Source organism: Nannobrachium achirus, assembly GCF_963921795.1.
Source record: "Nannobrachium achirus genome assembly, chromosome: 4".
NCBI classification, from domain to species: domain Eukaryota; kingdom Metazoa; phylum Chordata; class Actinopteri; order Myctophiformes; family Myctophidae; genus Nannobrachium; species Nannobrachium achirus.
In genome coordinates, this window is record NC_137813.1 from 52,751,716 (window position 1) to 52,766,105 (window position 14,390).

The 14,390-nt window shown below is 44.1% G+C and overlaps 1 protein-coding gene across 1 annotated transcript in view; it reads left to right on the forward strand.

Moving 5' to 3' along the window:
- LOC308283252 (neuronal-specific septin-3-like) overlaps positions 1-14,390 on the forward strand; it is a 28,865-nt gene that overhangs the window by 11,556 nt on the left and 2,919 nt on the right. The window contains exons 3-8 of the mRNA XM_080723641.1: positions 5,719-5,800; positions 5,936-6,073; positions 6,939-7,056; positions 8,722-8,817; positions 9,405-9,501; positions 11,737-11,788. Of these exons, the coding sequence (XP_080579767.1) occupies positions 5,719-5,800; positions 5,936-6,073; positions 6,939-7,056; positions 8,722-8,817; positions 9,405-9,501; positions 11,737-11,788 (583 nt within the window). The remainder of the gene's footprint in view (positions 1-5,718; positions 5,801-5,935; positions 6,074-6,938; positions 7,057-8,721; positions 8,818-9,404; positions 9,502-11,736; positions 11,789-14,390) is intronic.

Consider the following 14,390-nt stretch of genomic DNA (forward strand, 5'->3'; position numbering starts at 1 on the left):
TGTGTGCATGGTGTCACTTCTGAACCCACACAGCCCTCAGATGTGGCCAAATCCAATCTTGGGAGCTTAGACGATCTGAAAAAGGCTCCCATTACCTTTGAGGGATGTTTTTGTTGTGTTTGACAGGGCCGCGGCGATGAGTCACGTTCAAGCCCGCGATGCCGTAATGAGGTTTTCGTGCCTGCGCGCACGCCGCAAAATCCCAAGCGTTTATTTATGCGGTTGTAGCTCAGAGAGACGCACAATATGCATTTTGTAAAACACTCGCGAGTTAAATTAACACTGAGGATGTTGTGCCTGCTCCGTGGCAGGGGGAGGGAGTTCCCATACAGGATACTACGGAACTTTGAATGATATGTTGACCCGCAGAAATGATGTGTGTCTGTCTGTCCATATGTCTCAATGTGTTTATGTGCTTTGTTTGGCAGAAAATGTCAGGTTAAGACATGAAATTATTATTTATGTCTCCTGTACAGGTCGTCTGTGCTCGCTCACTCACGCACGAGCATGCGTGCGTGCGTGCACAGGCACAGACACAGACACACACTGTCGAGCTTGAAACCCAGCCACACAGACGTGAAGCACACTTGACTCAAACTAACCTAAACACGGCGTCTCTATGAGGGAGGAATGCTCTCTTTTTTCCCCTCCTTCCTTCTCCTACCCGGGCCTTCGCAAGAATGTGAGGCTGCAAAACGTGACATCTTTCATAAACATTTGCTCCGCCGCTTTCACATGGCTCTCTCCGTCTGTCTGCGAGCGCTGTGACTGCCGCGTCACACACGTACGCGTCGCAGCGCACTCGGGGATAGAGATAAAACACGATGAAAAATAGCCACGAGAAAACGCTGTTACAGTCCAGATCTCCTCCTAAAGACCCCGGAGTAAATGTCAGTCGTATGCTATATTCAACATGTTAAGCCTTTACATGGTCATTGTTCAGAAGCAGAAGTCTTGTTCGCCTTTTTCCCCCCACACCACCAAGTATTTCGCTTTCGTGGCATTTTTAAGAGACGGCTAATAAAGACAGAGAATCACATAACACAGATCTTGAGGTTATAGAGCTCGTGCAGATCCATAGTTTTAAAGCTAGAATGTGTAGATATTATGTCCTTTAGAATAGATGGGAGAGGGGCAGTGTTGATTTTGTCGACTAAAACTATGTCGACTGCGTTCTTTTCACAGACGAAAACTAAATAAAAACGAAATAAAAAGTAAGCTGTGATGACTAAAACTAAGACTAAATATACTGACAATTTTGTCGACAAAATAAAAACTAGACTAAAACGTTAGGGAGGTACTAGTGGAGAAGAGAGTCATTTTATGTTTGGTTGCTAAAATCAGCCATTACAATGTCATCAAGGCCTGCCAAAATACATTTTAGTTGACTAAATCAACTGTAGATTTAGTTGCCTAAAATCTTATGATATTTAGTTGACTAAAATTAGACTAAAACTAAAACTTTTCAGGTGACTAAATTATGACTAAAACTAAATGACATTTTTTTCAAAAGACTATGACTAAAACTAAACCAAAATGTGCTGTCAAAAACAACACTGGAGAGGGTTGAATGCTTCTGTTATACCCGGGAATTGAACCTGCAGGACTCCCGTGTGGGAAACCGAACATGGACCGCTTGTCCAGAGGAGATAACGAGCTACCATAGGGTCTCCATTTCTCAATGGAAGAGGGAGGAGACCACCTCCTCCAACCTCTACAGATGTGTGGTATTTTTCATTAAAAAAAAAAGTCCAGGATTGCATCTTAACTAAGGCCACATAACTTGAGACCTAATCTAAAATATCAATTTTGCCTATTGTCTGTCATATCTTCACCCGAACGCCAAAACCAGTAATGACTCATAACATTTGGTCAGATTTCATGCACAGATGAAAAGTGAATGCCTGTTAAGTGCAGCAGAGCTATAGACCTTTTTCCAGAGCACTGTCTTGTAGCTGCGATGTCACTGTGCGAAGCAGTACCGCTTGACACCACAGAGAGACTGTCGCTCTGAGAAATCGCTCTATAGAGAGCATGATGCCAGTTTTCAGAAATGTGGGTGCTGTGTCTGAATGTTGGCGTCTGGCTGGCTCTGCTCCAAAACGTAACCACTTGAGCCTGATTTATTCTTCATCCTACATTGACGCAACGACAAATAGCAGATCTACAAGCCCTCAACGTGTCTCCATGTGATGCGTTGTGAACTTGAATGTAGATCTGCTATTTTCGCCACTTTTTGAGAATGTGTGTCTAAACTGACCACAAAAAAGAGGAGAGTTCTATAGGGTTCCCAAGGGGGCAAGAATCCAATGCAAAAACTATCGAGGATGCAATGCAAATTGTATGCAAAATAATCGTTGTAATGCCTTCAAACTGTTTTACAACTTTTTTGTTTTAGCAGAAGATCTAAGCCACAATTATTTGTTATTTTGCCTAAACAAAAAGAAGTTGGAGAATAGAGCTGTTTGACGGCATTAAAACTATTATTTTGCATTGTACAGTGGTCTCCCTCCATTACATTACACTGACACTGTCCAAAAATAAGTATGGCAGGTTTAATGTGGTGGTTGAAGATAATGAAACTACAGCTGAACTGCTGAGTCTTCCGCAGTATATCTTCCCTCTGCACCGATGCTGACCTCATTGCCTGTAAATCCCGTTGCTTAGGGAAAGGAAAGACAGTTGCACAACCTCTCACACAGCCTGCAGCTACTATAAAGGCTACTGGAAATCTTGTAAAAGACACAGTTGAAAGCGAGCTGTGAAGTAAGCTTACACAATCAGCTCTCCCGTTTACTTTACCGCCACCTCCACCTGTGTGTGTGTGTGTGTGTGTGTGTGTGTGTGTGTGTGTGTGTGTGTGTGTGTGTGTGTGTGTGTGTGTGTGTGTGTGCGCGCGTGTGCGTGCGTGCGTGCGTGCGTGCGTGCGTGCGTGCGTGCGTGCGTGCGTGCGTGTGTGCGTGCGTGCGTGAGTGCATACACTTAAACTGCCACACATCACCGTACTGTTTAATTACATAGAGATTCCATGAGAAAGATCTTAAGGGCTTTTCAATACTGGAGTGAAAAAGGATGGTTGCTAACAATGTAGCTTTAGTGTACTCAGTGTACTCAGTGTACTCAGTGTGTGTGTGTGTGTGTGTGTGTGTGTGTGTGTGTGTGTGTGTGTGTGTGTGTGTGTGTGTGTGTGTGTGTGTGTGTGTTTGTGTGTGTGTGTGTGTGCGCATGTGTGTGCGTGCGTGCGTGCGTGTGTGTGTGTGTGTGTGTGTGTGTGTGTGTGTGTGTGTGTGTGTGTGTGTGCTTGCACACGTGTGTGTGTGCGTGTGTTTTGAGTCTCTTGAAACAACAACACGCCATGATACGATGTCATATTATCATTCCTAACACAGAAAAGACTGCTAGCTTCTATCAAATACTGTTTTTCTAGCTGAATCAGCTAGGAAGCTACAAATACATGAACCTATTTTAAGCAGGTAGCGTTAACAATTTCACATTCATAGGCACTCAGCTAAAACTCCATTTGCATTACGACTCTCTTGGAGACTGGACGTCACATAATTGACCGCTCATTCGAACCAGTCTATGTTGTTGGTCAAACGTGGTAGCTACTGAATTCGATTACAGTCTCCTTAGTTATTAGTTCACCTAGCCACTCCTAACAAATGTTTGCAGGACAACATAACATATCGTCACTGTCGGGCAGAAACCTCGTATCTATAAGTTTCAAATTTGTAAATTTCTTCGCAAATCAAAGCCCTGCTTCATCATACAAGGCCGTCGCACAAAAGTTGTGAAAACAGCAGATCTACAAGCACACCACGCAGGCGTTGTGTACTTGTAGATCGGCTGTTTTCACTAGTTTAGATAATTTTTTAAATGATAAATACAAAACAAACGGTTTTGGACATACAAGGTTTCCACCCGACAACGACGACATTCAAATCAACACTGGCGCGACAATATGTTGAAACAATATGTTCCGACTGTGGAAACCGTTTTTTTCCTCTTCCACACACACATGGCAATATGTGGCTAGGAAGCAGACTAAAAAACTGGAAGTGCTGTGGCAATCCTTTTAACAAATATTCCCGTGTGTGTAGTGCAGAGCAAGCAGGTCTGCCCCTTTATTGCAGGTTAGCGAACCTCTCAACGATCAGTTTCCAACTGGCCTCTCAGGCTTCCGCTGAGAGGAGATTCCTGTGTGCTTACTCCACATGGGAATGGGCCTCAAATGATAGTCTTTAGGCTGTCGCACGGTTTACCCAGACCCAAACACACACACACACACACACACACACACACACACACACACACACACACACACACACACACACACACACACACACACACACACACACACACGTGTACACACACGCACACACCGCACAGTCAAGGTAAAAGTGTGAGGCGACAGGTGTTATTTATGTCCTTTATCCTACGGCTGCTCACTCGCGCTCGCGCACACGCTCGCGCTCGCGCACACGCGCTCGCATGCGTACGTTCACGTCATGGTGTCAACGGCAGGTGAGCTCCTCTCAATCCCAAGGTGGCCTGTCTGCTGCCTGATTTGTGAGTTGGGACCGTAAGAACGGGCAGACCATTTAGGACCCCCGAGGTTAGATCCCCCCTTTTTAGCGCCTGCCGTAAACACGGCCCCGGCGGTGCCTTTGATCCTCGTTAAGCGTCAGGGCCGGTCAGACCCAGGGGCCAATGGGGGCTTGGGAATCTACTTTGGAGGAATTTAGATTTTGTGTTTGCGTCGCTAGTGTCTCGCACCGACAGCAGCAGATCTACAAATACTGTTTTCAGTACGAGGCATGTGCTCAAGGAAGCCACAGTCAGCAGCACAGTCACAACATGTAACTTGTAACTTCACTTGACGCACACACACGCATTACGCAAATCCAAATACCGTCTATCTGTCTATAAAATGAACTGTCTTTTGGTATACCTGCTAATGAGCAGTAGAACAAAGCTTCGGTCCCAGAGTACTGCTGGTATCCATTTATGGGTTCAATTAGATACCTAAATGTATGCCTAGAACACCTGCAGTGTTAATACATAACACTGTAGGTTTTACTATATGCAGCTATTAGCCAGTACACACACAGGTTAGAGAAGAAACAGCAGTGGGCACTGGTAGTATGTTGGAATGGACACACTGGGTTCTCTTGCCCCTTTTCGACTGCAGCTTTAGCACCACACTACACCACACCGCACCACATAAAAATATCTATTTTCCATTACACCAAAGTACCCCTATCGGTAAGAAACAAATTGACCCTTTTAACTGTGATTATAAATATAATTCAATAGAAATTTGTATTACAACTATCCTAATTGTAATACACTATAATGGATTATAATTGTGATTATAATACACTATAAAGTATTAATGTATTACTATGATAACTATAATATACTATAATAGATTACAATAGTGATTATAACACAATAGAATCTTTTATCATGTATTACAAGTATATCCTGGTGGTCTAAATGAAAAGTCAGTGAGTGATCAGTCATTACGAGGTGTTTGGCCGTGTTACTCTGTATTGGATACTTTTTAGTACCACGTTTAGTACCGCTTTCACACCACTCTACCCAGGTACTTGTAGTGGAAAACCTGGCACAAGTGGGCGGTGTGGAGTGGTGTGGTGTTGGGCCATGTCGGCGGAAAAGGGGCTTAACGTCTCTCTCTGTCTGTGGTCCCTCTAGTGATCGAGGAGAAAGGGGTGAAGATGAAGCTGACTGTGATCGACACGCCAGGCTTTGGAGACCAGATCAACAACGAGAACTGGTGAGTTACCAGAACGTAGAGAGAGACTCTGAAATACTCTATTACTCTCTTCATGTGAGGAGTCATTTTAAACATCAGCAGCGATTGAGATCAACTAAAACCTTCTAATTATGTACGGGTCCTCCTCCTCTCCAGCTGGGAGCCCATAGAGAAGTATGTCAACGAACAGTATGAGAAGTACCTGAGAGAAGAGCTGCACGTCAACCGCAAGAGGAGAATCCCCGACAGCCGCGTCCACTGCTGCGTCTACTTCCTGCCGGCCACCGGCCACTGGTGAGTAACGCTCACATGCTGCTATGTCTGGACTTGTAATGTAATGAACAGGCCGCCGTGATTAGAGCAGTAATTGTGTAATTGTGCACAGTCTGTATCCAGCAAAAGAGAACGGCAGGTGTCAAAACAGCCACCCCCATTATTGTCTATGTATGGAGAAGGCGTGCTCGTTTTTACCAACGAACCTAAGCACAATGGTGGGGGCGCGGGGGGCTATTATTGCATCCGCAGCAGATGCAAGGGAAAGGAGCGCTTGTTTTCCGTGATGACGAAGGAGGCGCGCCGTCTCAGGTGACCTTGATCCATGTGAGCCATGTTGTAGCGAGCGAGTTGCCGTGTCGAGTGTTGCGAAGGTTGCATGAGCCAACTCAGCGCCATTAGGCGTTGTAAACCAGGGGCCAGAATAGTACCTCCGTGCGGTCCAAGTGAACACAGTGCTCCCTACCTCCTTACCACCGGCCTCCACCGTTGTGCTTAGGTTCGTTGGCAAACGCCAGGTTGCGGTCCTTACACCGGCGACATGACTAAGCATAAGCCATTGTGTACTGCAACCCATTGCATCTTTTCTGAGCCTGGCACATTTTGTCTGGATTCGAGACATGCCATCACGTTAGAATCCATTAGCCAAAAAACCTTATTGATGTCCGGTTCTCAATAACTTCAGAACCTGGTTCAATTTACAACCTGGAAGCCATGATGTTTATCAAACAGCCCCTACGGGACTACATCAATCTGACTGACAGCATATTTGACTGTGTGTGTGTGTGTGTGTGTGTGTGTGTGTGTGTGTGTGTGTGTGTGTGTGTGTGTGTGTGTGTGTGTGTGTGTGTGTGTGTGTGTCTGTGTGTGTGTGTGTGTGTTGCAGGTTACGTCCTATCGACATTGAGTTCATGAAGAGGCTGGGCAAGATAGTGAGCATCGTACCGGTCATCGCCAAATCCGACACACTCACCATCGAGGAGAGACTGGAGTTCAAGCAGAGGGTGAGCAGAACGTGCGCGCACACACACACACTCACACACACACGCACACACACACACGGGTACAAGGATTCACTGCGGGCCCCCCATGAAGATCTGCTATTTTTGAGACCACCATCTCAAAATATTTAGTTCCAGGGACCCTCCAGAAGCAAAATTTTAGTCACAAATGTTCGCTTAAAATTTACATATATATTCAAAGATTGGCACACATTGTCACGACTTTTCAAAAATAGCAGATCTACAAGCTCGGTGCCGCGCTGTGAGCTTGTATATCTGCTATTTTTCAATAGCTCAAAATATTTAGTTCCAGGGACCCTCCAGAAGCAACATTTTAGTCACAAATGTTCGCTTAAAATGTACATATATATTCAAAGATTGGCACACATTTTCACGACTTTTCAAAAATAGCAGATCTACAAGCTCGGTGCCGCGCTGTGAGCTTGTATATCTGCTATTTTTCAATAGCTAAAGTTACTAGGGCCCCTCCACCTTGGGCCCTAGTAACTCAGTCCCACTCCCCCCCCCTTGTGACGCCCCTGCACACACACACACACACACACACACGCACGCATGCACACACACACACACACTCTGTCTCTCGCAGGTCCATAAGTGGCTCTGTCACCTGGTTTTTGTCTATAAACATTTCACCGTCTCCTCCCGTAGACCCAGGACCTTCCATACATCATAATCTTTTAAAAACCTAGTCTGATGCACTTTCAACATTGAACAACAGCGTATGATCCTGGGAGACATGAGGCGTCACACACATGATGTGATTCTTACCAGGATTCTTTTACCACAGTGGTTCTCAAAGTGGGGCTCCGGGGACCTCCCAGGGGTCATTCTAGGGGATTCCAGGGGGTCCCCAGCATAATTAGGGAATATAGCCTGATCATTTGACTGGGGGTCCGGACGCACAGGTTGAGAACCACTGCATTAACAGACCTGCACCCATTTCTTGTACACTTCTTACTTACTGTAACACAGCAGTTTTTCACATCCATACTGAAGAGGCCTTGGGTTGGATTCGGTTATGTTCTGACAATGTGATATAATAACCACTACTCTCTGTTCCTCTCTCTGTGTCATATGTCATTTAAACCCTCTCTGTCCAATTACCGTTCATCGGCACTATTTTATTTATAGCCTATTTAATCGGATCTACAATCTATTTAAACACTGTTCATTGTATAAGCAACATTTAGTTATTGATCTATCGTTAATCTGAACGTTTATCAATTACTTCCAGGAAGTGCACTTTTTTTTGCTAAATATAAAGTGAGATAAGTACGGGAATATGTTGTCTTTGTCCCTGTGTTGTTTGATTGTGTTTATTGTATCGTGTCTATTAACTTATTTTTATCGAACGATTGTGACAGAAAATGTCACTTCAATTCCATTTTTTATACTTAGTTGCACGCTGGCGTTGCATGCCATAAATAGCAGATATACAAGCTCACAACGCGTCACATTTGTGGCACGTTGTGAGCTTGTAGACCTGCTATTTATTAAGTAAGACACCATCCGGCACACAACTAAAGTGAGACTTAGCTTCTTGTTTGGGATGTCCTGTGGCCCTCATACCTCCTGACCGTGCGGTGCCCTGACACATGAACCTTTTTGTTGTGAACTCAGCTTGACCTCTTGACTACCCTTCCACAGATAAGACAGGACCTGGTTGCAAACGGTATTCGCGTCTACCCCCAGAAAGAGTTTGACGAGGACAAGGAGGAACGAATGGTCAACGACAGGATCAGGGTACGTTCAGCCTGCCAAACAACTCACACTAGAATATCGTCGTTGTCGGGTGGAAACCTCGTATCTCCAAGTTTCAAATGTGTACGTTCTTTCGCAAAGTAAAGCCCTGCTTCATCATACAAGGCCGTTGCACAAAAGTAGTGAAAACAGCAGATCTACAAGCACACAACGCCTCGCGCCGCGAGGCGTTGTGTGCTTGTAGATCGGCTGTTTTCACTAGTTCAAATCGTTTCTAAAATGATAAATGCAAAACGAACGGTTTTGGACATACAAGGTTTTCACCCGACGACGACGATATGTTTTAAACATGTATTTATACACTGGCCTCCCGATATGAACAGTTCACCTCACATAACAGCTTGTTTCAAATCTCCATGAGCTGCTAATACAGCTTCTCTTCTCTTCTCTTCTCTTCTCTTCTCTTCTCTTCTCTTCTCTTCTCTTCTCTTGCCTTCTCTTCTCAATGTAATACAAAGGCTTTGGGATAATAACCAAAGTCAGTCATTGTAGGTGAAATACATTAAACATTTATGTTAGTGATCATATTGCCAGAGGTGGTGGTTTTGACACTGACATTCTGTGTGCAGGAAAGCATTCCCTTTGCTGTGGTGGGAACGGACAAGGAACACCAGGTGAATGGGAACAAGGTGCTGGGACGCAAAACCAAGTGGGGCATCATCGAAGGTAACAGAGAACACACAGTGTCTGAGTATGTATGTGTGCGGAAAATAGCAGATCTGCATACTCATAATGTTTCGCATATACCGGTAGCGCCATTATCCAAGGCGCTTTACAGAGATTATGCATTACATTCACCCATTCACACACACATTCATACACTGACGACAGAGGAAACCATGCAAGACCAACCTGCTCACCGGGAGCAACTAGGAGTCTTGCTATAAGGACTCTTCGACACTAACTCTGGGGGAGCCCGGGATCGAACTGGGAACCCTCTGTGTTCTAAGACGGCCACTCTACTGGCCGTAAGTCCAGGTGTGTCTGAGATTTTCTGACACCTTGGCATCCCTAATTTGGCCATGTCATTTTTGCCCCGACACAAATAGACGATCTACAAGCACACAATGCTTTGAGATTGCCGATTTATACTTAAGCGTACAAAGATGATATATTTTCAATGTGAATGTTGATGTATTGATATATTACCATGTGCAGTTCTTACTTATTGTATATTGCTCTGGATTAAGAGCGACTGCTATATGCCTAAATTGTAATTATGATCATTAGCATTTACAAGTAGGCCTACTGAGTAACTTCAGTCAACGAAGCTGATCAAAATGTCTCGGTGTTGTTGTTGTTGATTTTTTGCCTCAGTTGTACATTGCCATCTAGTGGTGAGACCGTAAAACAGAATGCTCAAAGGTTGCTAGTACAAACATGACATCAGACATCCCAACTTGGAGATTTTCAATTTCGGGAGGTCCGGGTGGCCACATGTGCACGCTTGCGAAAAAAGAATCAGGGTTTTCCCAGAAAATTATTCATTTTTTAAAGTTAAAAACATTTAAACGTTATAGGCTTAATAAAAGCATGATGTCTTACCTATTTGGGAGAAAGTTCTCTCACTCTCATTTGAATTTGCACTCAAGCTCAACACAACAGCCTGCTATACGGTAGCCTCGTGTAGCCAGGCTTAAACTCATCTCCGAAGAGAAAAGCCTGGTGACAATAGAAAGCAGAAAGCGTTCAACTTCCGCCGTAGGAATTTCACCGGAAGCTGTATTTTTCTCACGGTGCGGTGTTCCTGCAAACGTATTCCCTGCACGAAATTAACTCTGGTCTACGTCTCCTGCTCTGTCAGTTGCGCTCACAATAAACAATATACAAATAAAAACATTGATTCAAGCAATGTTACACCTATTAAGAGTGAGTTAAGAGCTACAATCTATTTTAGTTTTTTCGCTGGGGAATGTAAACAGACCCGCACCGCATGACGTAACGTCCGTTAAACGCAGACTTCCGCTAGAAATCTTGGAACACACCGGAAGGCATATTGTCTACAGGGTGGCTATACGGTATGTCCAGTTGTCCACCACCACTCGGAGCGAAAAAGAACCGACGGTTGTAAAGTACTGTTGTTTTATTCTATATTAAGCAAGACGAATTGTCTTGTCATCACAAGAAACCTGTCTGCGTGTTAGTGTCGGAACAGGGGGATGTCTGAATGGCAGCATGTCGGTATGGGGGGATGCACCCCGTTTACTGTTATCAGCTGATTATCCTTCGTACTGGAGAGACCATGGTCTGAGACCAGTGGTTGGTCACTTTTAGATGCCCACGTCTCCCAAAGCGAATGACAATCATTCATTTGCCAGATTGACAGTTCAACGATGAATGAGAACACATTTATTCGCATCGCGGGACCGGATCCCCGCGATTTTCCCAGATATGGCCCGGAATTTCCGTGAGTTTTAGTGCCACTTGCGGGTGGCCGGGAAGAGACTCCCGCAAGTTACGGGAGACTTGGGATGTCTGTGACATGGAAAACAATAAACTGGGAACGGCTGTGGAAGTTATCTGAGCAAATAACAATGTTGAACACATTTTATCTGAAAGCCAGCCGTAAATAATGAGGCCTGACCTGGGACATTCAAATTGGCGATTATTCAACAACAACAACAAAACATTAGTGCTACTGTGTCAGCAGTCATATAGAATAGTCGTGGGATATAACTGGTAAACTGTTGTGGGGATTCCTGAGGGATAGAGATGAAAGCTCATCATACTGTAATATCTTTCAGTGAAATCGACATTTCATAACATTCATTATGTTTTATGTGATGCAGTGAAACACCACAAATCCCTAAAAGACCCCCTTCTCTCTCTCTCTCTCTCTCTCTCTCTCTCTCTCTCTCTCTCTCTCTCTCTCTCTCTCTCTCTCTCTCTCTCTGTCCACAGTGGAAAATGTGGCACACTGTGAATTCGCCAACTTAAGGGATTTGCTGATCAGGTGAGTTGATGCTTGTGTGTGTGTGTGTGTGTGTGTGTGTGTGTGTGTGTGTGTGTGTGTGTGTGTGTGTGTGTGTGTGTGTGTGTGTGTGTGTGTGTGTGTGTGTGTGTGTGTGTGTTTGAGTGTGTCATGCCTGCCAATCCACCGTTCTCCTGTGTGCTACTTTAAAGGAGGAGTTCACCCCCAACATGACTTTTTTCCATTGATTACTCATGCCATGGAGACTTGAGTTCAATAATATGTTTTTGTATCCGTCGCATTCCTAAGACAATAATTTGAGTTTTGTAAATGTACCCCCATTGATTCCGGAATCATTGGGGGTACATTTATTGTAATCAAATCATTGTCTTAGGAATGTGACAAATACAAAAACATATTATTGAACTCAAGTCTCCATGGCATGAGTAATCAATGGAAAAAAAGTCATTTTGGGGGTGAACTACTCCTTTAAGCTACCATACGCAGAGTCTTACCAGTGGCTTCATTTTCCTATGGTTGTGTCAGGCGTGGGATCATGGGTAGTTTGTGAAAGGCAATAAATGAGGAGTGTTTGCTTCCCTTTGGACATTGTGCACGCACACCTCCCACACACGCATGCGCGCGCGCGCACACACACACACACACACACACACACACACACACACACACACACACACACACACACACACACACACACACACACACACACACACACACACACACACACGCGCACACACGCACACACACTCTGGTGGCATGTCCCTGTTCAAGTAGAATGGAATCTAATGACAGAGCTTGCAGCCAGGGCTGCTTTGAGGTCATCCGGGGTCGCATGCCTCTCCGAGGCCTACCTCAGGCCAAAGGTCAGAGGTCAGTGCCGTGTGTCCGATATGCAGAGCAGGATCTGTCAGCCGGGAGAAGAGGCAGCTGTTTTATGACGAGTGGAAGGTGTTTTAACTCCTGGGGAAGAGTCTCATGTTCCTGCCAGGGGTGTAAAATAATTAAGCACATTTACTTAAGTACTGTACTTAAGTACAATTTGAAGTTATTTGTAATTTCCATACTTTTACTTCTACTCCATTACATCTCGGATCCAAATATTGTACTTTTTCTCCAATACAATTATTTGAAAACTTTAGTTACTAGTTACTTTGCAGATATACATTATAATATTATAAAACATACATTAACAACTTTAGCAGTATTTCATACCTAGGCTATATCAAAATAGCCGATCTACAAGCTCACAAAGCGTCGCATCTTGTAGATCTGCTATTAAAAAAAAAATATATATATATATATATATACTTTTACTCTTGGTATTTGTATAGTTTGATGCCAATACTTTGGCACTTTTACTCAAGAACATTTTGAGATTCTGACTTTTACTTGTAACAGAGTATTTCTATTCTGCAGTATTGTTACTTTTACCTGAGTAAAACATTTTTGTACTTTTTCCACCATTGGGGTACCACTTTAAACGGAATGCTGCAGGGCAAAAATACCTAAATTAATACATTTCCGGTGCGAGGGCATAAATTATGTTTAACAGTACAGAAGTTGTCAAAACATATTATATGTTAATGTGAAAGATATACCTGTGGGAAAAATACATAACATTTTAGCAGCTAGTGGCTATTGTACAAGCTAACTCACAGAGCTTCACTTCGTGCAGGGCTGCTAGCTTGTACATCAGCATTTATTTATTTTTTTAAAGTGTGAGAACTAACTGATTTAGGAGGCATTTGTAGAATCAGCCTCAGGTCTTAATCGTAAAAAACAAAAACAGTATAACTTAGCCCAGCTCCTGGCAAGTTAGCCTTCAACACACGCTGCTGCTACACATTCTTTTAGCGTTATTCCCAGGGGCATTCTCGCCTTATTCACGGGAGAGCCGCAGAGAAGAGGGTGTGACCATGAGCAGGTCATGTGACACAGGACAGGTCATCAACATGTCCGTACGCGACTGTGTCCGTGGCAAGACTTGGCCTTGTCCGTGGCAAATATACTGTAGATTTTAAATGTTTTGATCATAAGACCCCATTGCTGAATGTCACCAGGGTTTCGTCAGAATATGTATGACTCTGATTTACTATGCCAATGTTATGGCACATTAGGGGCGGTCCACTAGTAGGATACAGCGATTCTCAAAAAGAAATATATGCTCACACAGATATTGGCTGTCTTGGCCATATATGGATTCTGTTAGTGTGGTATGTGGCCGATGTGGCCTCCATATGGGCGTTCCCATATGAAGTCCTGTTAGATATGGGCTTAATATTGATGACATCAAGGGATCTCCATGTATGGGCATAAAAGGGATTCTGTTAGTGTGGTTCCCCTGACATCACAGTGACGTCAGAGCATGATGTCAGAGCAGCTAACCCATAGACCGTATCCCTGCTCTGAGGATCTGACATCACTGTGACATCACATGTGACAAAAAGTTCGAATATGGAGATAAGAGGTTTCTGCCCCGACAACAACCATATCAGGGTTTAAGTTGTTAACCAGCTAAATAATACAAAAAAAATCACACCCAATGTGAAGTGAGCGGTGGTCGTGCTTGCATAACATCTTCAGACTAGGATTTAAGTCTAGGATGTACAGGCCATGCAACACA